The sequence below is a fragment of the Astyanax mexicanus genome, chromosome 17 (genome assembly GCF_023375975.1).
Source record: "Astyanax mexicanus isolate ESR-SI-001 chromosome 17, AstMex3_surface, whole genome shotgun sequence".
Classification (NCBI taxonomy): Eukaryota; Metazoa; Chordata; class Actinopteri; order Characiformes; family Acestrorhamphidae; genus Astyanax; species Astyanax mexicanus.
In genome coordinates this window covers 26841168-26864725 of record NC_064424.1, presented here as the reverse complement: position 1 = coordinate 26864725, position 23558 = coordinate 26841168, and the positions used below count along the sequence as shown (strand labels likewise).

Sequence of the window (23558 nt, the reverse complement as noted above, 5' to 3'; positions counted from 1 at the left end):
TCTCATAATATAAAAACACACACTATAATATTCATAAAATTTTTAAAATCCAGTAGTGAAGAGCAGTGCTAGCAAATACAAAATATGCAATGCACAGCAGACAGTTTGACTTTTTCTTGTAAACAAATATTGCCAACAGAATAGGACATTAGGCACAATGGCAGTAGGTTAATGTCAGATGTGGCCTAGAGAGCTAAAAAGCTAACCAGCAATGAGCTGTGGAGACTGTTAGTCCAACAAAAACAAGATAAACACCTTTTAAATACTATAGAAGAAACAATGAATGAGCAAATATCCAAACACTTTTGTCTATATTGTATACGCCGTCCTTATCTAAGTAGATTAGGAAATGCCTGTTGATTGAATTTGTTTTGTTTACATTCGGACTGATATGTTGTCTTTTGTGTGTTTGTATGCATGTGTGCACAGTCTGAAGTAATGCAGATAAAGGAAGACTCGGTTAGAATGAAGCTGTTCATGGATGTTCTGGAGGGCACAAAAGCAGCAGTAAGTGTATCTTGCTATTTAAGGGTGCTTTCACACCTACCTTGTTTGGTCTGGACTTTCAGACTTCAGTTTGCTTCAAACCAATGGAGCAGGTGTGAAAGGGGACATGAACCATAGACCAAAAGACCCGAAAACACTTTTCTAGACTTTTAGATCAAAAACAGGATGTTGATTCACTCTTTAAACATATGAGAGCAAAAACGAATTGGTCTTGTGCCGAACTGAACTGCAGTGTGAAACCAAACTAAACGGACCACTTATTCACAGTGTAACAAAGACAAGAACCTTGGTGCAGACTCTAGACTCTGGTCTGGATTTTCAAGTGTGAAAAAACCCTTACTAACAGTATATGTGTATATTGCCAATCACGTGTTTGTATGTCACTTTGTCAGTTGCTGATGCCTCAGTCTGTAGCATGTCTGCGTCTGGGCTCCATGATGGCCACCCTGCTGCTGATCCTCCTCAAACAGTGGAAGAGGTAGGTGGTGTTTTTCTTATTATGCTTGTGGCAGGGCACCTAATATATCTTTTAACAGTCTGGAATTGTGGGAGTGGACATAATAAATTTAGGGTTGTCAATGTTAAAGCACGCTGTTAATTTGGAATCAGTAACACGTTACTACCATAATCTGCAGTGAGTTTCAAGCTGTAATTTTACTTCTTTAAAAAGATCAAAAATCAAGGAAATCCTACCTAATGGGGCTTTAAATAGCATTTTATCTTTTTTCTTCAGTAATTGTATTGTATTGTAAATGTCTGCAAAGTGTCACCACAAACGTGAAGGGGAGGAAGGAAACGCACTAAATCACAAAAAAAATCCAGTAAAATAAGAATCACATTGTGCTTTAATTGCTACATTAACTCAGAAAATTTCACACATCTTAAATGTAGTGTTTTTTCATTATTTTAAAATGTTTTGCATCCATACTATATGTAAAAACACATACATGGAATTATTATGTAAACAAAACATGTTAAACAAACCAAAATATGTTTTACATTTTAAATTCTTCATGTTGACATTTTCTCAGTCAGGTTTTTGAGGTAGCCACCTAATTGGCTTTTAGTTAACAGCTGTGCTGAACTTGTTAAGGGTTAATTTTCTTGAATTTCTTGCCTCTTTATGTGAACACCAGTTGTGTTGTTAAGAGAGAGAGTTTGTGTAGAGTGAATGGGAAGATTATTGTATATTATTCCATAATAATATAAGAAATACTCAACTAAGTAAAGAAAAAATACTTTAAGAATTGAATGTTGGTCAGTCTGGAAAAAAAAATCAAGAGAAAATGTCATAAATCATTAAATTAGAATTTAAAGAATGGCAGGTACATTGGCTAGAGTTTTTATTGATGATTTAAAAGCATCTCTCTTGCTCTTGTCTCACTTGTTTTTAGTGTGCTGGTGTCGGCTCCTGCTCTGTTGCCGCCCCTCTCTCTGATGCTGGAGAGCGTCCTGCAGGCTGATCAGCTGCTGATGGAAAGAACCAAAGCAAAGCTCTTCTCAGCTCTTATATCTGCTCTACACATTCAGGGCCTTAACGGTGAGTCACGTGTGTTGTTTCATAGCTAGTGTCAGTAATTTGGGTTGATTTGTTCAATTTTTTTTACTACATGATTAAACATGCATAATAGGACACCCTATGAAAACATTTGTCTTTTTGAGCACATTTAGCAGTCTAGATATCTGATCTTCATTTGCACTGTATTGCGAGAAGGGGATAGTGTAACTGAACACATGTACCTGGAGAAATGTCTTGTAATTTTCTAATGAGGGCAATATTAGGACATACCCAGATTTACTACAGATTTATCTTACAATTTAAATTAGATTGAGGTGCAGCATATCAGCTACAGATGATAAAAACATTAGAGAGATTTAAACCTCAGACATCAGTGTGTTTTGATCTTGAATGTGATGTGTAATAATGCCTTAATTCAATTTATCAGGTGGAGAAATTACCCAGCTACCCCAGCTGCTTCTGTGTGTATGTGAGACAGTCCAGGATGAAGCCCTGGCGTTGATTGACAGCACACGGCACATGACAAAGAGAGACGAGGTCCAGGAAGACAGCATGGAGACGGATGCGCCACGCAATGTGCAGAAAGACCAGCGAGACTCGGTCTGTGTGTGTAAATGTGTAGCATAATGAGCCCATGGGTGCATCTCATTTGCATACTATATAAGGAACAAGTAGTTTTTTAGTATGATCATTGTGGTATAGATAAAAGTTTCTGTACTAGGGATTATACTCATATATCCACCATACATATTCACAACTGGTCTTTTTTTTTTCTGTGGCAACAGACACTTTTATCTCACGTTGCAATATAAAATGGCTACTCATGTTTTTTAATAGTATTAGGGGAAAAAAAGCTTGAGAACTTGACATGCATTGGCATCTATCCTGTCATTAGAAACTAAGACTAATATTAATAATTTGATTTAACCTGCCAAACCTGCACTTTTTTTAGAATTAATCAGTAATAAATGTGACTGAAAACTGGAATGCTGTAGCCATTTCACACACTCAATCACAGGATTGTGTTTTGCCCATTCCTCGCCAGCCCTGAGTCTCACGCAGGTTGCCAGATTTACACACCGCAACAAGCAACCAGGAGTGTGGAAATGGGACTGGGGGAATTGCTGGGGTAGATTTAGAGGATAAAACCTACAACAATTTTCCTGACGTACCACACATTTTGAGTGAGAAAATACTGTCTGAGGATCCGCGGACAAGAGCTGCCAGTAATCAAACTTAAGTTTTCTTAATATCTGATAAAACATCCTGACGACCATCAAACCACTCACACTCCCTGACCTGTACTCCTCTGTTTTGTTGTTTTTTCATCCTTCGCTCCACCCATTCCACTATGCAACCATTTTGCTTAACCTAGTTAATTATTAATATCGTTCGCAATATTAGAGATGATTGTCAACAAAAAACAAAAGCAGCTCTTGCTAGTTAAATACTGATTTCCTTGTTTCTGCTCCTCAGGTGTGTGTGTTGGCTCTGCACCTCTCTAAAGAGCTGTGTCGGGCTGATGAGGATGGTGAGCAGTGGCTGCAGGTGATGAGGAAGCTGCCAGTTCTGCCTTCGGTTCTGAGTGCGCTAGAGCTCAGCCTGCGTTCCAAACAAAACCTTTACTTCACTGAGGCGGCACTGCATCTGCTGCTCACCCTCGCTAGAACACCACAGGTACCAGACTCCTGATCCAGTACTCTGTTTGTTTTTATTGTAGCACTAATTACATCAAATTCTCAACACATTCAAAAACATACTTAGTCAACAGTGATCATGCCTGTGTTGATCTTTTGGGTCTATAGGGGGCAGCAGCAGTAGCAGGTGCTGGAGTGATTCAGAGCATCTGTCTCCCTCTGCTCAGCGTGTATGAGGGTCCAGCTAATGGAGCCACACAGGTACAGGTCTATCTATCTATTTTACTTTCTCTTCTTTTTTTAAGATGAACATTTTGTCTAGTTTTGACCAATTACAAAATAGAAAAAAATAAGGTGAAGTTACAGTAATGATCAGGTTTAAAATATCATTACATGGTTCAGATCATGTTCTTGTCTGTGAAAGAAAAAAAGTCTAATAATAAGCCACTCCCTCAAACAAAATCAAATCGGTCCTGGGTGTGAACTAGTGTGTCCAGGGTAAATGTAAAAAGCAGAAGTCTCCTCCAAGATTCAAATCCTTTCTAGATCAGAGCAATCTGATACACATGATTAAGGAGTGGCTTAATACATACATTTCCAGACCTTTGGAATTTGGGTTAACCACATTCAGTTTCCACCTGGATACTGGCCTTTTTGCTCTTAAAGATACAGTACTGTGCATAATTTTTAGACACCACAGCAAATTGCACTAATCCATTTATCTCAACAATGGGTGTTTTTACCTGAAAAAAGCACCACATAGGATTTAAACAGATGCAAATAAGCATACAAACAGTAAAATTAATTTTTAACCAAGTATGTTATATCCTGTGATCCAAGCTGAAGAACAAAGCTCGCCTGATTTACCTAATTTACCATTTACCAAACCAGGTGTTAATTTGATGAGAACTAAAAAATAACTCTATTAATCTCAGATTAGGAGAGATTAGGAGATGTTTTAGGGAAAACAGTGCTGTTAAAGCACTGCTTTTTGTAAAATTGCTGTTTGTATTTGTTGTAATGCTAGTGTTTTACTGAGCTAATAAACACTTACTTCAGAGATAAGAAGCTTTTTCATTCTGAAAATCCCACAGGTGCCTAAAACGTGTGCACAATACTGTTAATTTCCGTGTTTTCAGTGAATAACATTTATGTTGTTTGCAGTTGAAACAATATTATTTTATTCTAATTTACAAAAAACCCTCTCTCTCTATCTCTATCTCTATCTCTCAATCAGGCATTCGCCCGTAAGCCCCTAGATGCACCCTGCTGGCCAGGCGTGTATCGTCTCTGTCTATCTCTTATGGAGAGTCTGCTTAAGACGCTGCGCTACAACTTCATCAATGAGGCTCTTGACTTTGTGGGTGTTCATCAGGAGCGTATTCTTCAGGTAGGACACTCGGTACTGTCCAATATACCGTATTTTTCGGACTATAAGGCGCACCGTATTATAAGGCGCACGATGAGTGAACAGTCTATTTTTAGTGTTAGTCCATACACAAGGCGCACTGGATTATAAGGCGCACTAAATGAAACTTTATTTATATCAGTAACAATAACTCTGAGCAATAAATCCTTCACAATATCTGTGAAAAATAACAACATCTCTGAGCAATAAATCAACAAGCACAGCAAGTACGTATTACTCCGCGACGCTCCTGACAACGGTAGCCGCAACGCTCCGACAGACCATAATATTATGTTGAAGCACAGCAAGTACGTATTACTCCGCGACGCTCCTGACAACGGTAGCCGCAACGCTCCGACAGACCATAATATTATGTTGAAGCACAGCAAGTACGTATTACTCCGCGACGCTCCTGACAACGGTAGCCGCAACGCTCCGACAGACCATAATATTATGTTGAAGCACAGCAAGTACGTATTACTCCGCGACGCTCCTGACAACGGTAGCCGCAACGCTCCGACAGACCATAATATTATGTTGAAGCACAGCAAGTACGTATTACTCCGCGACGCTCCTGACAACGGTAGCCGCAACGCTCCGACAGACCATAATATTATGTTGAAGCACAGCAAGTACGTATTACTCCGCGACGCTCCTGACAACGGTAGCCGCAACGCTCCGACAGACCATAATATTATGTTGAAGCACAGCAAGTACGTATTACTCCGCGACGCTCCTGACAACGGTAGCCGCAACGCTCCGACAGACCATAATATTATGTTGAAGCACAGCAAGTACGTATTACTCCGCGAGGCTCCTGACAACGGTAGCCGCAACGCTCCGACAGACCATAATATTATGTTGAAGCACAGCAAGTACCGCATTACTCCGCGAGGCTTCTGACTATAATAGCGTGTTGTGCCGAATTCGGTGAATAAAACGGTTTTAAAACAGAGATAAAGATTGGATAAGTTTCATTTCTGGATGAAGTGATTTCCAGCGCTGTTTGGATATAACTGTGGATTACAGGAGACTGGATTGATGGATTCTCTTTAGTCTGGACGCGTTTTGAAGGTAGGACCTGTGGCTGAGCGCGGGTGTGTGTTCGGGGTGGCGGCAGTGACCGGAGGTTACCCCAGGACAAAAGGAGAGCCTTTTATTACTGGAAACATGCGCTCTGACGCAGCTCTAATTCATGAAACATACATCCTACAGTAAAAGCACAGTTCTGGAATCCGGAGAGCCAGACGGTTCGAATGGTGTATGACATGACCGCATTCGATGAAATATGGACGAACGATAAACGCAAATATGAGAGTTATGAATTATTAAAATCATAACCAAGGCATATTTCGCCCTAAATGTTTATTTTCTGAAAGGATATTCCGCTAAATAGGCTAAATAGCTCAAAAGCAGAGATTCTAAGCTTTAAAATGGTATATTGGATGTCTATATTGAACCTGTAACTGTTCATAACTATTCAGAAACACAGCCAGTTATGAAATATTAAATATTTCTGGCCCGCCGGTGGGCCAGCGCGTGTTAAGAGGTTAACTTTACTTAGAAGTGGGCGCTAAAAAGAAACAGTTTGTGCTATTACCCCAGAACGGGTGGAAAGGAAAGTTTACCGGCACCTTGTTCTGGCCACGGAGCTACAGTGGAAACTAGCTACCCTGAACCACAGCCGAGAGGCAGTACGGCAGTCAAAGGTAACCGCGCGCTAGCCCAAGAGGGGGATCTTTTTCTGGCGTGGGTGAGGAATTCTGCACAACAGAGCGCCGTGTACCACATAAAAATCGAGGTCAGTAAACACAAGCAAAATCCATACACAAGGCGCACTGCATTATAAGGCGCAATGACGATTTTTGGGAAAAAATAAGTATTTTAAGTGCGCCTTATAGCCCGAAAAATACGGTATGTGCAAATATTTGTGGGCACCCCTTTTAATAAATGCATTTAACTACATTAAGATGCACCTGTTGCTGTTCCAGTGCACGCACACAGCTGATCTAGTCCCTGTAGAGCAACAAAAGAGGACTGATTTATTATTACAGCAACCTGTGGGAGCATTAGAACCTCAGTAAAACTAAGCCATTATTAACCCTCCTGTTATGGTTATTTGTCAGGAACCAGTAGTGTTCCTGGGTCAGTTTGACCCGGTGCATGTTTAATTATTAAGTTGTCTGAAACCAAAAAATTACTTTTAACTATTTTTTTCTAGACCTTAAAACTTTAAAATGGGTCAATTTGACTCATAACATAACAGGAGGGTTAATCAAGTTCTTAACAAGGAAAGAGAGTGTTATATATGCAAAGCAACAGGAGCTAGTTGAGTAAAACAGACAGTGAAAGTGAATAAATGAGGGTGCTCATTTGCATCTAAAAACTATATCATGGACTGCATGCAATAGTTATTGGGTACATGTTTGGAAGTTTCATGTTAACCCTTTATGTTAATTTCTGAAAGGGTTAAATCAAATGGCTTAGTGATGGGATAATTTTTTTTTAAATGCTGGTATTTAATATCTCTTACTGCTTACTGTTTATTTGTGCATTAGTTCAGCTGTTAAGTGTGTTGTTAATGTGTGTGTTGTTAATGTGTGTGTTGTTAATGTGTGTGTTGTTAATGTGTGTGTTGTTAATGTGTGTGTTGTTAATGTGTGTGTTGTTAATGTGTGTGTTGTTAATGTGTGTGTTGTTAATGTGTGTGTTGTTAATGTGTGTGTTGTTAATGTGTGTGTGTTACAGTGTCTGAGTGCAGTACGAACAGTGCAGTCTTTAGCGTGCTTGGATGAAGCAGATCACACAGTGGGCTTCCTGTTACAGCTCTCCAGCTTCTGCAAAGAGTGGCAGTTCCACCTCCCTCAGTTACTCAGAGACGTGCAGGTACTCTTACACAGACGTTCATCCATATAACATGCACACAGTACACAATTCCAGAATAGCACCCCAGTGGGAATTCTGTCAGCACACCAGTACCAATACCCTCGTTATAGAATGACCTTGAGTATATTGTTATATAGTTATATAGTTTGGCTTTTATCACTTACTACTTTGTTTTATTATCAGATTATTTAGGGTAGTGTCTCAGGTGATCACACTGAGAGTTTAAAACTAAGTGTTATATAATTGAACTTGAAATACACACATTGTCAAAATGATAGTCGCACCTTCAAGGAATCAGCTGACAGGAATGAAACTTGGAGGACCCTTAGGCAGACTATCATATGACACATCTTCAGTCTTTGGAAGACAACAAATGAATGTATGTGGAAGACATGTGACAACAAACCAGGTATCTAGGTGTGGGTGCAATTTCTTATAAAACCAGATCACCTTTGGTCTTCGTTACAGGCACTTTGAAAACCCAACGTTAATAAGGTCCTCCTGCCAGTTCCAACAGCACAGTGCTCGTTCACCTACTGCTGTCTTTTTATGAGCTCACTTTTAAACACAGATTATTCCCATTGCAATCTGCATTGAAAATGTGTGGGATGCTACTGAGCGCACTAGTAACTAGTGCTGTAACAATACATCGATCTGTATCGATACATCGATACAACTATGAACGATACGATGCATAGATTTGATGTAAAAACATCGATGCATGTGTTTTTCACGTGCGTTTAACCGGTTACTGCAGAAGTGCCGTCTTGCGGGTCGCCAGCGGCCTGTTCTGACCATGTAAAGTAGAATGCTTCAAATCGTCAAATATTCTAAACAGAGCGACCAACTAACCAACTTATATTCATTAGTACTACTTTAACTACCTGCATGCAAATTTACAACCATCAACATGAAACCAGTCGCCAGAAATCTCCAACTGAAAACACCCTGTTTTTTTACATTTGTTTACATGAGAAACACGCCTCCCCAACAAAATAGCCTTATAAAATATTATTAGTATACAAAATAACATCAGATTATATTATAGAAAATTCACTTACTATCACAGCATCCACAATACAGCACTGAACCGCAGATAAAATATCCAAAAAGTCCTTTATTCGCCTGTTCACTGCTCCTTGCTTGCTTTAGTTTCAGCACAGCCGCAACATCATATTCTCAAGCTCCTAGCGACCACACATGCAATGTTTTTACTTAAAGTTGTACGTGAATACAAAGCTAAGGGTGTCTTCTTCTAGATTCTGTGTTTTTTATTGGTCCACAAACAACTACTTTTCTTGAGTGACAACTAGTAACACCCCTACTAGTAACACTATGAACACGCCTTACACAAAATTTTCAGGAATATTCAAACTGAATGGGATGGATTATCACTGGACACCATTAGGAAGCTTAACAACTCTGCTATGCTGAGACGTTGTGTTTAACATTATACACTATTTCTGTACGTGTAGCTCAGTAAATATCACCTAGAGCTGCCCATATCAAGCTAAATATGAAACAATTTATTGTTCTTGGTAACCTTTTTATATTCCTTCATAATTGCAATCTGACACTTTAGCCTTCTGGGTGCAACTATTTTTCCAACCATTAATTTGTTGCTGAGTGTACATCTGTGTTTCAGCCTTCACTACAGTCCTGTCATGTTATCTCATTTCACAGGTGAATCTGTGTTACCTGTGTCAGACATGTACATACCTCCTCCACAGCAAGAAAATGCTCCACCATTACCTCCAGGTGAAAGCTCCATACACACAAAGCACATATACAGTAGAAGTGTTGCAGCATGTTGATATTTCAGTTATCAGTGTTGTGATATGTTTTCCAAAACTGTTATGTTTCTCAAAAACACAGAATTGGATATTATTAAATAGTTTACATAAAAACATTTGGTGTCGGACAGTAGTTTGATTTGTGTTGTGTTTAAGCTAGTTGTGCTAGATATCAGTAGATGTCCCACTGTTATTGTTTATATTTGTTCATCAAAAATATAAAAAGACTGACTTTTTACACTATTATTATTATTACACTATTATTACAGGTTACTTCCCAATTTTACAAAAATCAATATATTGTCATGCAAACAGTATTGCAATATATAACTCTTGTAGTATGAATGAATATTAAATCACCATGTTTTTGCCAGTACTCAACCCTAATGTGCAAACGTTTGCTTATTGATTGTAAATGTAAAAGTGAGAAATGGAATTCCTGCATTTTATCTAAATTGCAATTAATGTTATAGATTTAAAAATCCTGCACAACACACTGCGATATACTGAGGAATTAAACAGTACTCAGAGTCCCTGAACCCCACAGCATATTGATGCCTTGCTTGTAATAACAACTGCTGTTGTTAATAGAGAGTTTGATAGGGCACAGTGTGTCTGTTGTGTTCTTTAACTAAGTATTAAATGCTATAATTCCTAATAAATTGCCTGAACATTAAGGCTGGGTTTTTTAAACATATTTCTTTCCTCTCAGGCAAAGAACGGAGATTCTCTACCTCAGGGATCTCGCCCTCAGCGGGTTCTCCCGCCCACCTCCAAAGAGCAGACGCAGGGTGGAGAGAGAGACGAGGCGGAGTCTAAAGCCTTGCAGGCGGTGCAGTGCAGCCTTCTGAAGATTCTGAGCAAAACACTGGCCACCTTACAGCACTTTACACCAGACTGCTGCCAAATCCTGCTAGACCAGGTAAAGAACAGCTGGAAGTTGTTAGAAGTTAAGTATTGGTACAAAAGTCTGATCCACATCTCTAGTCTGACTGTAATAACTGGTGTAAAAGCCACTTGTAAAATCCAGAGCAAGAGGTGTGCAATACAAGGAGCATTTTCACAGCTGTAATTGGTTTCTATGGTCCGGATCAGATGATAAGTTTTATGACTATTTTGAATTGTTTATTTGGAGTGATTTGCATGAGCTAGAAATAAATATGGAGAGAAGGTTCTGTGTTCCAGAGTTTGCTGCTGCACTTTCAAACACAGTATTTACTACGTGGACTGCGCTGCTCTTCCAATTTAAAACAAATCTAAAAAAGAAAAGAAATGGATCAGTTTGGTATTTAAAATTGTTTGTGTGAAAGTACACAGTACGCACAGTACTCGGTGTCAAGTGCTGCTTCGACCAAGACAAGCGATGTCCACGCTGTTACAAATTCATAATTTTTGTTTTTAGGACAATTCTGGAAATTAGGGTCTGGAAAAGCTATGGAATTTAGAAATTTCAGATGTGTAGGATCCTATATTGACATCCTTCACTTATTGAATATTGGATGGACAGTGCCAATCCACTTAACAATCCAGATTTCAGTCCAGTTTCCGCTGAACCATAAACCTGCGGAGAAGATAATGCAACAACATGAATACAAGAATGGCGCTGAGCATTGCTGCTGAGTCGCAAGCTCCCCATAACTCCAGTAGTTTTATTTTTTTATTCATGTTTGTACATCACTCTTATTGCACTAAAAGTTGCTCGCACCTTTATTTATTTCAGTTTATAGTACTATACTACGTGTGTAGTGTATGTTTATCCACACCATTATGTGCAGTGATCAGATCAGATTTGCTTGTCAGGACATCACAAGCGTATCTGAGCTGCTGTGTTAAAGAGGTCGGCATCAGTAACTAAGCTTTGGTGCTCTTATTTGATGAGGTTGTATTGTTGAAATATGATTAGAGTGTGCAAACTGAGACACATGCAATTGCATTTCAAACCACTGCCAAAAGGTGTGGTCTGGATTGGATTTTGTGTGGATTCTGTTGGTCCAGATGATCAAAAATCTAGATACGCCAAACTCAGATTTGGGCTAACGGTCTGAACTTAGTCTTTATTCACTGACATGAGATACAGATGTGTTCTAATGGCCACTGCATTGTTTGTGTTCTGTGTGTGTGTGTTAGTCTATGGACCTTGCGGAGTACAGGACTCTGTTTGTGTTGAGCTTTACTACACCTGCCTTTGACTCAGACGTCGCACCGTCATTTGGAACTCTGCTGGCCACCATTAACGTGGCGCTGAGCATGCTGGGAGAGGTAGTGTTCCAGTTTGCTGTTCATTTATATATTTTACAATCTGTTTGTGTTTATGCAAGTATACATTCATATATATATATATATATATATATATATATATATATATATATATATATATATATATATATATATATTTTGTTGTTGTTGTTTAGATCGAGAAGAAGAAGGAGCCAGCTGTCTCCTCAGAAGAAACACAAGCACTGAAGTAAGAAATCTTTACCTGTAAAACATGGTTGGTCTGTTTTCTAGTCCTGAATGTGCCCTTAATCTGTGTTTAAACTACTTTCCTGTCTGTTTCTTTATACATGTTTTTAAGCCCTGCTTGTTTCTGGTCTTGTTCAGGTCACTGCTGATGTTCTCAATGGAGAACTGTTTCTATGTGCTGATCTCTCAGGCCATGCGCTGTCTGAAGGATCCAGCTGTTCTTCCTCGTGACAAACAGAGAGTCAAGCAGGAGCTCAGCTCTGAACTGGTGAGTCTATTAGATTTACTTTTTATGCTCCACAGTTTGTACAGACACTTTACTCACATGCAGCACTTTACTGATTTCCTTGCTTGATCAGACTTATTAAACCTGGTAATAAACTGCTGAATTCAGAAATTCAGCCACACAGAACGGGAGCTACTCATATCTGATCTACATGGTCACTAGGATCCTGACATATAAAAGGCATTATTCTGGTGTGTAGCAAACAGTGAGATGCACAGCCTAGCCTACACCGAATTAGCCTATAAAGTACAGTATTAAACTAGCCCTATCACAGTGAATACGTTATTGACTTATCATACAGTAAATTAACATGACCTAAAAAGCTTTTTTTGCTGACTTTCATAAATGAAATTGCAGAACGACTAACGCATCAGTAACAGTGATTACATAAACAGTGACAACATTGGTCGAAAAAAAGTACATATCTCAAACTATTATTAATTAAATGTTCTTAAATATTTATTAATTGTTGTTAAATGTGTAATTGTACTATCTAATGGCCGTTAAATGACAATTGTTTGTTAATCTTGCACAGTATGTCATCCAACAAAAATGTATTAATCGTTACAGGCCTACATAATCATCTCCATGTGTTAAGTGATGTTTAACCAAAAAAAAAACAATCTTTATTTGCATATTATGTTTTATTAGTGCTGTCAAGTGATTTTAAAGAAATCTGTGCTTAATGTGTAATGTGTAATGTATAATGTTTAATGCTAAATGTATCACAATCATAACCTTTTGTTAAAGTATTTTAAACTAAACAAGTCATTTAATTTTTAAGTCTATTAAAAATAACCGTTTTTGACTTAAAAGCTCCCTGTTGTGAACTTACTTAGTAAAAGATACTGTATATCTTATAAAACCAAGATGCACCTTTATTCAGCTAAACATTACAAAACTACTATAGAAGATTATATTCAGGAGATTCTAGGCTACTCAAATACATCTTAAACAGTAATTTAACTCAAATACATTAATAGCTGGAATATGTTATATTGCTCTGTAATAATAAAATATACCAGCCCTGCTTAAAAATGAGACACAAATATTAAGAGTTTAGATATCTGACCATATTTTGATCAAAAGTTTACTTAAATTCCAAATAAAATAAAACAAAATAGCTCCTAAAACAATTGTTCTTTATTATTGTTCTTATAGGTCTTTTATTAGCCATTATAGTTAGGAACTAACTGGCTATGCTGTTTTCCGAGCTGAATTAATGGTTGATGTTTGATAATAGCAGGAATAGAGCATGTTAGCCGATGCTAACTGTTTTCCGAGCTGAATTTGTTGATCTTTGAACTATAGCACTGGGTCAAAGGGGGCCCCAATGAAGCCAATTTAATGTGTTAATTTTCCTAATGTTATTTTTCTGTTTTAATTTGACAGCTCTAATATTCATTAATCAAATTTTCCTTTTCATGTGTTGCAGAGCACGCTGTTGACCACGCTGTTCCGTTTTTTCCGCCGTGGGTCCCCCTCCTCCCCGGCCAGCGGCCTGCTGCCTTCCCCTCAGACCAAACCCACCACCCCAGGAGCTAAAGTTACACAGGAAGGCCAGGAACCCTTCATCCAGCTGGTGCAGGCCTTCGTACGGCACGTCCAGCGCTGAGGGGGGGCACAGGTTCACACACATATATACGTTTTCTGTACATACATTCATCTATACATTCTGCGTTACACATGCTCTAATGCTCGTTTAAAACAGCTACCGACCCATCACAGATTTAAGGGCCCTGAAATCAAAATGAAGAATTGCTTTTTGAATCTTCTGCATTTTGATTCACATAAAAATAAAGCACATGTTCACTGTGATGTTCTCCATGTGGAACCAATAAGAACCATTTTTCAGTTTGATGAGGGACCGTTGTTTTTCTTCCACTGGGGTGCCAAAGCATAACTTCAAGTCCTCAAGACCTCGCCTCTCTGATCCATACACATTTATTTAAAATAAAAACAGGACTTTGCTTCTTTGGATGTGGATCTACATTGAGGAATGTAATTACAGAGTGTTTACTGTGTTTTTACATACACAAACATATCAGCTGCACTGTGGGCTCAGAAGAATACATAATAACATAATAAGGATGAGGGCCTATTGTCAGTCTTGCAGTTGTTGTACTTTGCTTAAATATAAACTATTTATGTGCTGAATTTCTCTTGTAACTGAACATCATGCGTTTGGAAAATGTATTGTTGGTAAAAAAAAAAATACAAGCTTGATTTGGATTTTGTTACATTGTTTGTTTTTGGTCTGTTTCATTTTGGTTCCACACTGCAGTTAATTTTACTAAAGTGCTTAATTCTGTCATCACATATATGTGCTTCATCTCCCTATACTTTACCCTAAAGACATTTACATACACGTGCGTAGTCTGTAGTACTGTTGGCAGATTATTTGAGTAGTCATGTAAACAGCTTATTCTGATTTCTTGGATCAAAGCAAGATTCTAGAAGTCTGATAAGGAGAGCTGAACTTTAGCTCAATAATCATATTTCTCAGTGCATGTTTTCTCACTCTTCACTTTCTGCACATGCGTGTAAACAGACAGTGATCCCAAAATTAAACAAGCATCATTTAACGTCGCACCAGAGAGATGGTGACCAAACGTTCTGGAGCGACACTGAATCTTAAGGATTTAAATGCAGATCACTGACAAACTCTGACGTTCTGCAGGAATCAGATTAAAGCCCAATCTGGACGGGATTCATTTCTCAGGGGGACGTCTGTGAAAAATATTTCACACTTCTACTAAGTGATAAAACTCCTGCATCCCGACTGCAATTGAAAAAACAGGAGGACCAGTCACATGACATCGCCTTCAGTAGCTCCTCCATTTATACTCATTGTTGCGTTTATGTGGATCTCTGTGGAAAAGCGCACCCAAAGTGTAATTACGGTGTGTAAAATACCAGAGGACCACAGAGTTCAAAAACAGTAGGCAATCCAGCCTGTAATTTTCTCAGAGGACGTCTGAGAAAAAAACACATACATAATCGTTCCAGACGAGAATAAATCCCGTCCAGATAGGGCTAAAGAAGTGTATGTGAACACAATGTCTGGTGTGTAGAATGGCGTCAGTTGGGCAAGTGACCTTTTCTGTCCCCCTACCAGAATTAATCCTCATTTCAGAGCATGTTTCACCCAGCAGATTGAGCATGAGAGATTAGCCTTGCTTTTCTTTTGTTAAATAATCTACAGTTACAGTAGATACAGCAGTATGTGGCATGTGTGCGCAAGAAGGGAAGTGCACTGGTGCCTTTTCTTCTGTTGTTTAATAGTTTATGAAAACGTGCCTAAACTTTATGTAATTGTTCTGAAAGTCTGAATTTTTTTTTTTTTTGGTCAAACCAAATTTTGCTCTTTTGTTGTAAACGGAGATGCAAAAATGTTTTTGTCTGAAACAGAACAAAATGAAACATTTATACTAAACACAGTTTTTACATATTTTAAAATAAAATAAACTTACATTATTTTGTTAGAGAAAACATTGAGATAGGACTTAACCCTTTCAGACACTGCATCCATTGCAATGGACATGATTTATATTCTTTTTTTAAAGTTTTGTTGCACATAACACTATTTGAAAGCTGTTTGTTGTTCATCAAAATACGCCAGCTATTTAGGGATGGTTTCTGAAATAAAAAAATTAACTATAAGAAATTACACATAGGCTTCCAATGCAATGGAAATCCATCTATCTTACTTTTTTTCCATCACTAGAGAAAATTCAGGTCTGAAAGGGTTAAATGAGACAGTAGAACTGTTTAGTATAAATCAGTATAACTATTGTTCAGACAAATGTCAATATTTTTGTTTGCCAAATATTTGCTTTATCACTACTTTTCACAACTGCTGTTTAGGTTCGGACCAAACTGAAAGGTCTAAAGAACTCTACAGCAGATTCTGTAATTGTCTGATACGCATTTAAATAACTTTTATCATGCAAGTGCCAACAGTGAAACACCACCACATTTCTAATATACTCTGTATTCTGCAGGGCTGCTGTAGAACCAAATAAACACACATAAGACACGCCTCAAAGAACATCCAAGAGACCAGAGCATCCTCAGCTTGATGCAGCCCTGTTTGCTTCAGGCCTCGAAGTGAACGTGAGGAGAGCACAGCTTCCTGTCTTACACTGAGCTCTCTAAGCCTCTGTTTATAACCAGGTCAAATTATTCTAGGTGTTTTCCAGTTTCCACAGGCCTAGTTTTATAGGCTGGTTTCTGTGAAATCCAGTGCAGTAGCTTAATTGGTGCTGGTTAAGCTCTTATTTCACTAAAGGTGAACTCTGTCTGATGTTAACAATCCAGTAAAGTGAAATAAATAAAATAAAAGAGACATTTCACACCTCTGCCTCCAATGCAATCTGTATCCTAGCGTTTATTTACCACATAAAACATTTTTCACTGAAAAAATGCTTGTAATAGTCTTTTTTTTTCCGGGAACTCCTCATGTAGTGATATCAGTCTGTTTGTATTGTTTGATGTGTATATTGTATTGTATGTGCTTCTGTTATTATGCTTTCCAGCTACTAAATATTATGCTTTTTATATTATAAAAGTGGATATTTCATCGGAATGCCAATATTTCTACCACCTGAAATGATATTTTTGACATTGTAGTTTGTTTCTACAATAAAATAAAGGATTTAGAGGTTCTCTTCTCTCAGCTGTTGTTTTTAATATGGGTGTTTGGTTGAATGACAAATACTCTATTTCTTTTGAACCTTCATTACAGCAGGTTCCGTTCTTTGCAAATAGTGGATTTGTGCATCTGCCTGCGCTTTGTGTGAAACTCAAAACTCAACTCAACACTCAGGAACTCAATAAGGACTGACTAGGGATGAGTGCATGAGGCACTAATGCACATCACTCTGAGACACAGTGTGCAAAATACTAAACTATTTATAAACTATTTACATTCCTCATGAAGACCCCACACACTCAACCTCCTCAGCGACCTGGAAGAACTAGAGGAATTCATCCACCAGGGTTATCAGCAGCTCTCAGAACCAGGACAAAGATGAAACAAACACCTCATTTACCTGGGCTGTGTAAAATACTGTGTAATCTGATGTTCTGACAAGTTGTGCTACCTTGTCAAACCGTGCTTCCCTATTGAATATTTAAAAAGTAAAAATACAAAACAAAAAAGAAATTGGACAAAAATGCTCCCAGCAGAAGCTTAGGTAGGATATTTGAATTTGCTAAGTCGCTGTAATGTTACCAGGTTATGGTAATTTAGTTGAATTTATTTATTTATTGCTTAAATCTTTTTTTTTTTTAAATAAATGCAATTTACAGTTCTGTTATATTCATGCAGGCTGTTTAATACACCCAACGAAAACTGAATTATCAAGAAAAACATATGAAAACATTACATAACAATATGGGTCGCCACATGCCTTAAGAAGCGCCTAGTGAAGTGCTAACCGTACACTACACAACTTTTAAAAGACTCTGAAAACTTAACAGAACTAAAGTCTGACACTCTCTCACACCTAAAGACAAATCACAGACTTTTTACTAACAGGCTGGTTATCACAGGTTCACACTACACCATTTTGGGCCAGTTTTTTAGTCGCCGAAAGTTTTTCGTTGATCGCCGACAAAACCTCGGCGCTCGCGCTGTCGCTCAGTATGAACTACTGAAAGACGTTCGCCGATCCGCCGACGAGTCGCAGACGCCCGGTGTTCTGTTTATTTTATATAAAGCTATGGCCTGAGAAATCACCATATACCTAAGTAACAAAGTATTATTGTTAACGAAAACGAACGAAATAACGAAAACTGAAAGTGAAAGTTCTCCTTAACTGAGACTAATAAAAACAGTCATTAAAAAAAGAAAACGAACTGAAATTACAGATTTTCAAATTACTCATTTTCGTGTTTGTTAATTTATTTATAAGCGCTGTTTTCACTACAACAGTTGGGTGGTGTTTCTGCTCGCAAAGCGGAGCCGAATTCTGCGAGAAGGGTATAGCTGCTGCCTGGAGCACCTCCAAAGGGGAGGAACATACCTCCAAACAGGCGGAGCCTACCTCCAAGTAGGATGGTGCTTGGTGCTTGTAAATTAAAATCCCAAAGGTTAATTAATTAATCTATTTTGTTTGTTAAATGTTTATTTAACATTAATTAAATTAATTAATTAATTTATTTTAAATGCATTTTCTAAAAGTCTAAAAGCACGTTGTGCACATTGCAACCACATTTTATTTATTTAAAACTTGTAAACATTTGCCATGCTGTGAATTTTTCAAATTATAAAATAGTAAAGATCTAAATAATAATAGCAGTTGTTTATTCATAGTCAATAATGTTATACATACATACACACTACACGTATTTTATTATATTGACATTTAAGAAATATAAATAATCATTAATTGTTGTCTAACATATTTATTGACATCCATGAGCCTTTTAATCACGGAGGACTTTTTTGTGGCATTCGGCAGAGAAATTGAGCTGTGTTGAGTGAGGTCTCCCTGCCTTACGATGTAGACTTTTATATAATATCATATAATATAATATGATATAATATAATATAATAGTACATTCTATATAACATTAAATTTGATGTAATAGTAATAACAATCACGGAAGACTTTTATTATGACATTCGCCGGAGCCGTGGTGAGAGAGGTCTCGCGCACAAACGCGCTCTCGAGCCATATACTATTGGTGGACCTCCCATTTGGCGGTAAGCACTCTTTGCAGGTGCTCCAGTCTGCAGCAATACATACTTGAGACGGCCGGCAGGGCCGCCGCTCTGCATACGCAGACAACGCAGCCAGCGTTAGGCCTCAACCATTTTGCAGTTGCAGGGAGCCAAATTGACTGAGAATGAAATGTGTTGAAATTATGACATTATTAAATTTAAAACCCAATGTGAATTATTTATGATACGCTCATCTTTTTTGTCTTTAAACGTTGCATGGGGCACCTACTCCACTACTTAAAAGCGGCACGTTATTATTTTTGTGCATAATATAATGCCCCCACCCCTATTGCCTGAAATGGCACGGCTCGGTTTGCTCTGTTGGTTGTTGCCAGATGTCACATTGTCCAGTCAAATAAATAATCAAAAAATGCATGGAGGCGCTAAATCTTGCGCATGTTTAACCATTTTTAAAGTGTATGTGGCCATTCTATACAAAAACTCGTCCAGTGCAATATTTGTGTAAGTTAAAAACTTAAAATAAAATAAACAAATAGGATGAAAATCGTAACTTATCTGGCAACCTTAGTCCTAACTAAAGTAGCAACGCTACTTGAGTTTGGCAGGAGACAAGTTCACAGCGCGAAGTTGCTACTAAATGGTAATTCAACTATGAAGCGACGGTTTGAGTCTGGAGCTGAAAAGAAGAAGAAAAAGAAGCAGAAAGATGAGGCCCATGCATCCCTTTCTGGTGAGTAACTTCGATGTTAAAGGTTTAAATAGTTTTGATTACTTCATGTTCAGTGGTGTTGCCTGAGCTAGTTACGTTGGCTTTGCTGATTTGGTAGCTTTAAACGCTTAACTAGAAACTAATCTGGGTATTGCAAGGCATGTGGCACGTTTGCAAATAGTAGTAGTGTAGTTTGAAGATTTTTAGTGACTGATTAATAAACAGAGTAGCCTACCTATTGACTAATGCCGTCAGTGCACTATCCAAATGGTCTGTATGACAGCAGGATCAGACAGCTCTATAGATTTTGACAGGCTGATATAAATACACCACGAATATAAACGATAATTTCATAACCTTTAAGGCTGGCTTGTGTAAATGACGTGTCCACTGCTTAATGCATTTGTTGTTCATTGTATTTATTTTATTATCATGAAGTCTTTATCATATTATTATCATGATGTCTTTATTTATTTGCATAATTATTTGTTCATAGCTCATTTTGTTTGGAATCGACAGCATTTTTATTTAAGTAATTTCTAATGCTGGTGTTAAGAAAGTTATTTATTATTTATACATTATAAATAGTACTCTTGTGCTGTTCTTCACGGTTATTGGCCTTACTTATAACGTTGTAAATATTCACAGTTACATGTGTAATTTTAATAAATAGTAAAATTTTGAGTAAACCTTTTGTGTTTGTGTGTGTGTGTGTGTTTTTTTTTTTTTTGCGGGGGGCGGGCTCGGCTCCCTGACAAGTTATGCTTAGGGCCTCCAAAACCTTAGCAGCGGCCCTGACGGCCGGGGTTCGATTCCCGGCTGGGGTGACCTGGGTCTTTCTTTGAGTTTGCAGGTTCTCCCCGTGTCTGCGTGGGTTTCCTCCGGGTGCTCCAGTTTCCTCCTACAGTCCAAAGATGGCACAATTGGCAATCAGTTTGAAAATTGCCCCATGTGAGTAAACCTGTCAGTGTGTCTGTCTGCCCTGCGATGGATTGGCGGCCTGTCCAGGGTGTATGCAGCCTTCCACTCGATACCGGCTGGGATAGGCCCATTTTTTCATGGCTTTTTAAAATCACATTTAAATCACTTTAAATTCACATTATAAGCCACATTTCTCAAATCTGATTTTTTGGTCAGATCAGATTTGGCTAACTTGACAGTTCACATTCACAATTGTAAGTGAGCTGTATCTGTGTGTAATGTAAACGAATCTGTTCCTGAAACGCCTCACATGCGCACATGATACGTGTATAAACGTTGCCTTCTTCACAAACAACAAAAAACTATTTTTTTTGAGAGACAAATCATAGCTTTACAAAGGTGAAATGGAAGATTTAGCAGCTCATATGTGGAGCATCTCTTGCTGGAGTGGAGAGCAAACAGCTGGTCTGAAGTACATGTTCAGGTCGAGGAGGAGAAAAAAGGCCAGACAGTTTGCTTTTGCTGTTTTTGCAGATATAGCTGCACAGCTGCACCAAGAGATGTGACGTAGCGCATTCGTAAAAGCAAAAAAGACATGAATTTGACCGTTCACATTCATGTCGCATTTCCGTGGATCAGACACGTATCCAATTTAGGAACACATATGAAAGTGGTTCATATGTGACTTGAAAAAATTGGATTTGGCACATTTAAAAAATCAGATCTGAGTCACTTCAGCCTGGTAATGTGAACATAGCCTTTCATATGTGGCGCTAAATTGGTTATGCATGCGCTACATGCTTCACTTGTACCCACACATCTCTTGGTGCAGCAAAAACACACTCTCCACCATCAGAAAACACCTAATCAAACGAGGATAAAGAGCAGCGGTGTCTGTGTATGAGTTATACGTGGATAAACACGTACACAGAGAAAAACAAAGAAAGAAAAATGCATTTACTAGATTACAATGTTGCATTTAAAGTCAAGCGACGATTCTACAACGCAGTAAGTCCTTTTTCTGAAAGTCCATTGGTCAATTTCACACCAAGCAGAGAAAAAATTAATTAGTTAATTAAATTATTATAGAAAAGTTAATAATGTAAACACAGAGAACCTCTGAATTTGATGCACTGGTAAGTGCTTGATGAGACTCTTGATCTCTTTGTAGATTAATTATATAGCTAAAAAATGGTGTATATGAAGGTCTTCACTTTGTTGTAATTCCTCTTAAATGAAGGACTGAACACTTGATTGATTCAATGCCAATGTTTGTTTTATTGTGTGTGTACCGCTCGTGTGCAGTCTCTTGTAATCTCCAGGCATCTGAGCAGTTACTGCAGGTCACAATACATGTGCTTTTCTAATGAATACAGTATAAAATACAGCATTAAGAGCAAACAGGCAGTGAGCAAGGGCAATGTTAAGAAACCATTCAAATAAAATAATCTCCTTAAATACAAAACTAAAAGACAGATTAAATATTTACAGGAGGAAATACTTTTTACCCCAAAAGAATTATCACTTTAAAAATCCATTTACAGCCAAATCTAAAACCTGTACATCACTCTGTCCAAAGTGCAAATTTCTTCCATATCTCCACGGCTGTGAGAGAGTACCTCTAATGGAAACAGGAGAGGAAAGGACAGTGGGGAGACGGGCCGACTGCTACCAGTAGGTAATATCAGACAGATTCAGCAGTAATGACTGATTAAATATATTCAACAGACATTTCTAACAGCTGCAGGGGGAGGAGGCGTCACTGTGACGCTCCTCAATGGATTCAGAGCTTCTGGCAGATCTTCGCTGTGGAGTGGACGCACGTCTCGGGGAGAAATCTGTCGGTTGATTGGTCACTGGTGATTCAGTGGGATTTCCTGAGAAAAGAAACAGAAACACTTCAGCCATCGTATATACAGAGTGTTTCAGAGAAAGCAGAAGATCAGAGACTCCATGCAGGTCAAAGGAGAAGGCCCATGGGTCTGACTGCTTCAACAGACGAAAGTGATGAAGGCCTGCCTCTCTCTCTCTCTCTCTCTCTCTCTCTCTCTCTCCCAGCACAGTCAACACTTTCAGAGTAGGGATGCACCAAAATGAAAGTTTCTGGCCAAAACCAGATCCTTGTCTTTTATGTCTTAACCCAAAAGAGTCCATGGTGACTTATATGTCACAGACCCTTTAAAAGCTCTGAAAAGTTGCTAACAACACTTTCTCAGTCTTTTAACTCAAAAGTCCCTAAGTGACATATAGCTACTGAAGATCCTGAGAGCATCACAGAACAGTTTTTTTGCTTCTACTGCTCTGTTCCAAACATTTAACCATTTAAATGCTTTAATGAAAGGTTTCACGTTCAATAAAACTAGTTCTGACCTGAGTGAAAGAATAAATTCTTAAAATACAAGTTATCAAGTTGTTATTTGTGTTGAATCATGATAAAATATGAAATACTAAGTCATGTGTCCACAATAAGATACAAACATGAATGATCTGCTCACTGAATTTATCTGATACAAATTTAAACTTGAGATAAATCTGACTAAATGAAGCCAAACAGCCTTATAACAGGATTTATATTTTGTGCAAATTTAAACCCAGTAACAGAACAAACTATCCACAATTTTTTTCAGTGTTTTAAAAAAAATATCCCTGCCCACACAAACACACAATACCACTTAATTTATCAGTGTGGACAACAAGCCAAAACACAGACAAAAACCTTTTAAATTCTAAATTCTTTT

General features: G+C 38.1%; 2 protein-coding genes across 10 annotated transcripts in view; one reads left to right on the top strand and one right to left on the bottom strand.

The window, feature by feature from the left end:
• nup188 (nucleoporin 188) overlaps positions 1–17167 on the top strand; it is a 35118-nt gene extending 17951 nt beyond the window's left edge. Inside the window, exons 30-44 of one of the 2 annotated variants that reach the window (XM_022676401.2) lie at positions 430–507; positions 900–985; positions 1902–2047; positions 2454–2626; positions 3503–3703; positions 3832–3924; positions 4901–5053; positions 7820–7957; positions 9641–9715; positions 10463–10672; positions 11878–12009; positions 12162–12214; positions 12352–12481; positions 13935–14126; positions 16504–17167. In XM_022676401.2, the coding sequence (XP_022532122.2) occupies positions 430–507; positions 900–985; positions 1902–2047; positions 2454–2626; positions 3503–3703; positions 3832–3924; positions 4901–5053; positions 7820–7957; positions 9641–9715; positions 10463–10672; positions 11878–12009; positions 12162–12214; positions 12352–12481; positions 13935–14114 (1848 nt within the window). In that variant the 3' untranslated portion in view covers positions 14115–14126; positions 16504–17167. Of the gene's footprint in view, positions 1–429; positions 508–899; positions 986–1901; positions 2048–2453; positions 2627–3502; positions 3704–3831; positions 3925–4900; positions 5054–7819; positions 7958–9640; positions 9716–10462; positions 10673–11877; positions 12010–12161; positions 12215–12351; positions 12482–13934; positions 14740–16503 lie in introns of those variants that run through there. The other variant, XM_007256573.4, reaches the window with a different exon arrangement.
• Positions 17168–22074: 4907 nt separating this feature from the next.
• The window catches only part of cdk5rap2 (CDK5 regulatory subunit associated protein 2), a 73879-nt gene continuing 72395 nt past the window's right edge, over positions 22075–23558 (bottom strand). For 5 of the 8 annotated variants that reach the window (XM_007256572.3, XM_007256568.4, XM_015607671.3 and 2 more), the window contains one exon: positions 22075–22697. In XM_007256572.3, the coding sequence (XP_007256634.3) occupies positions 22555–22697 (143 nt within the window). In that variant the 3' untranslated portion in view covers positions 22075–22554. The remainder of the gene's footprint in view (positions 22698–23558) is intronic. The other 3 variants (XM_049466169.1, XM_007256571.4, XM_049466168.1) reach the window with 1 other exon arrangement.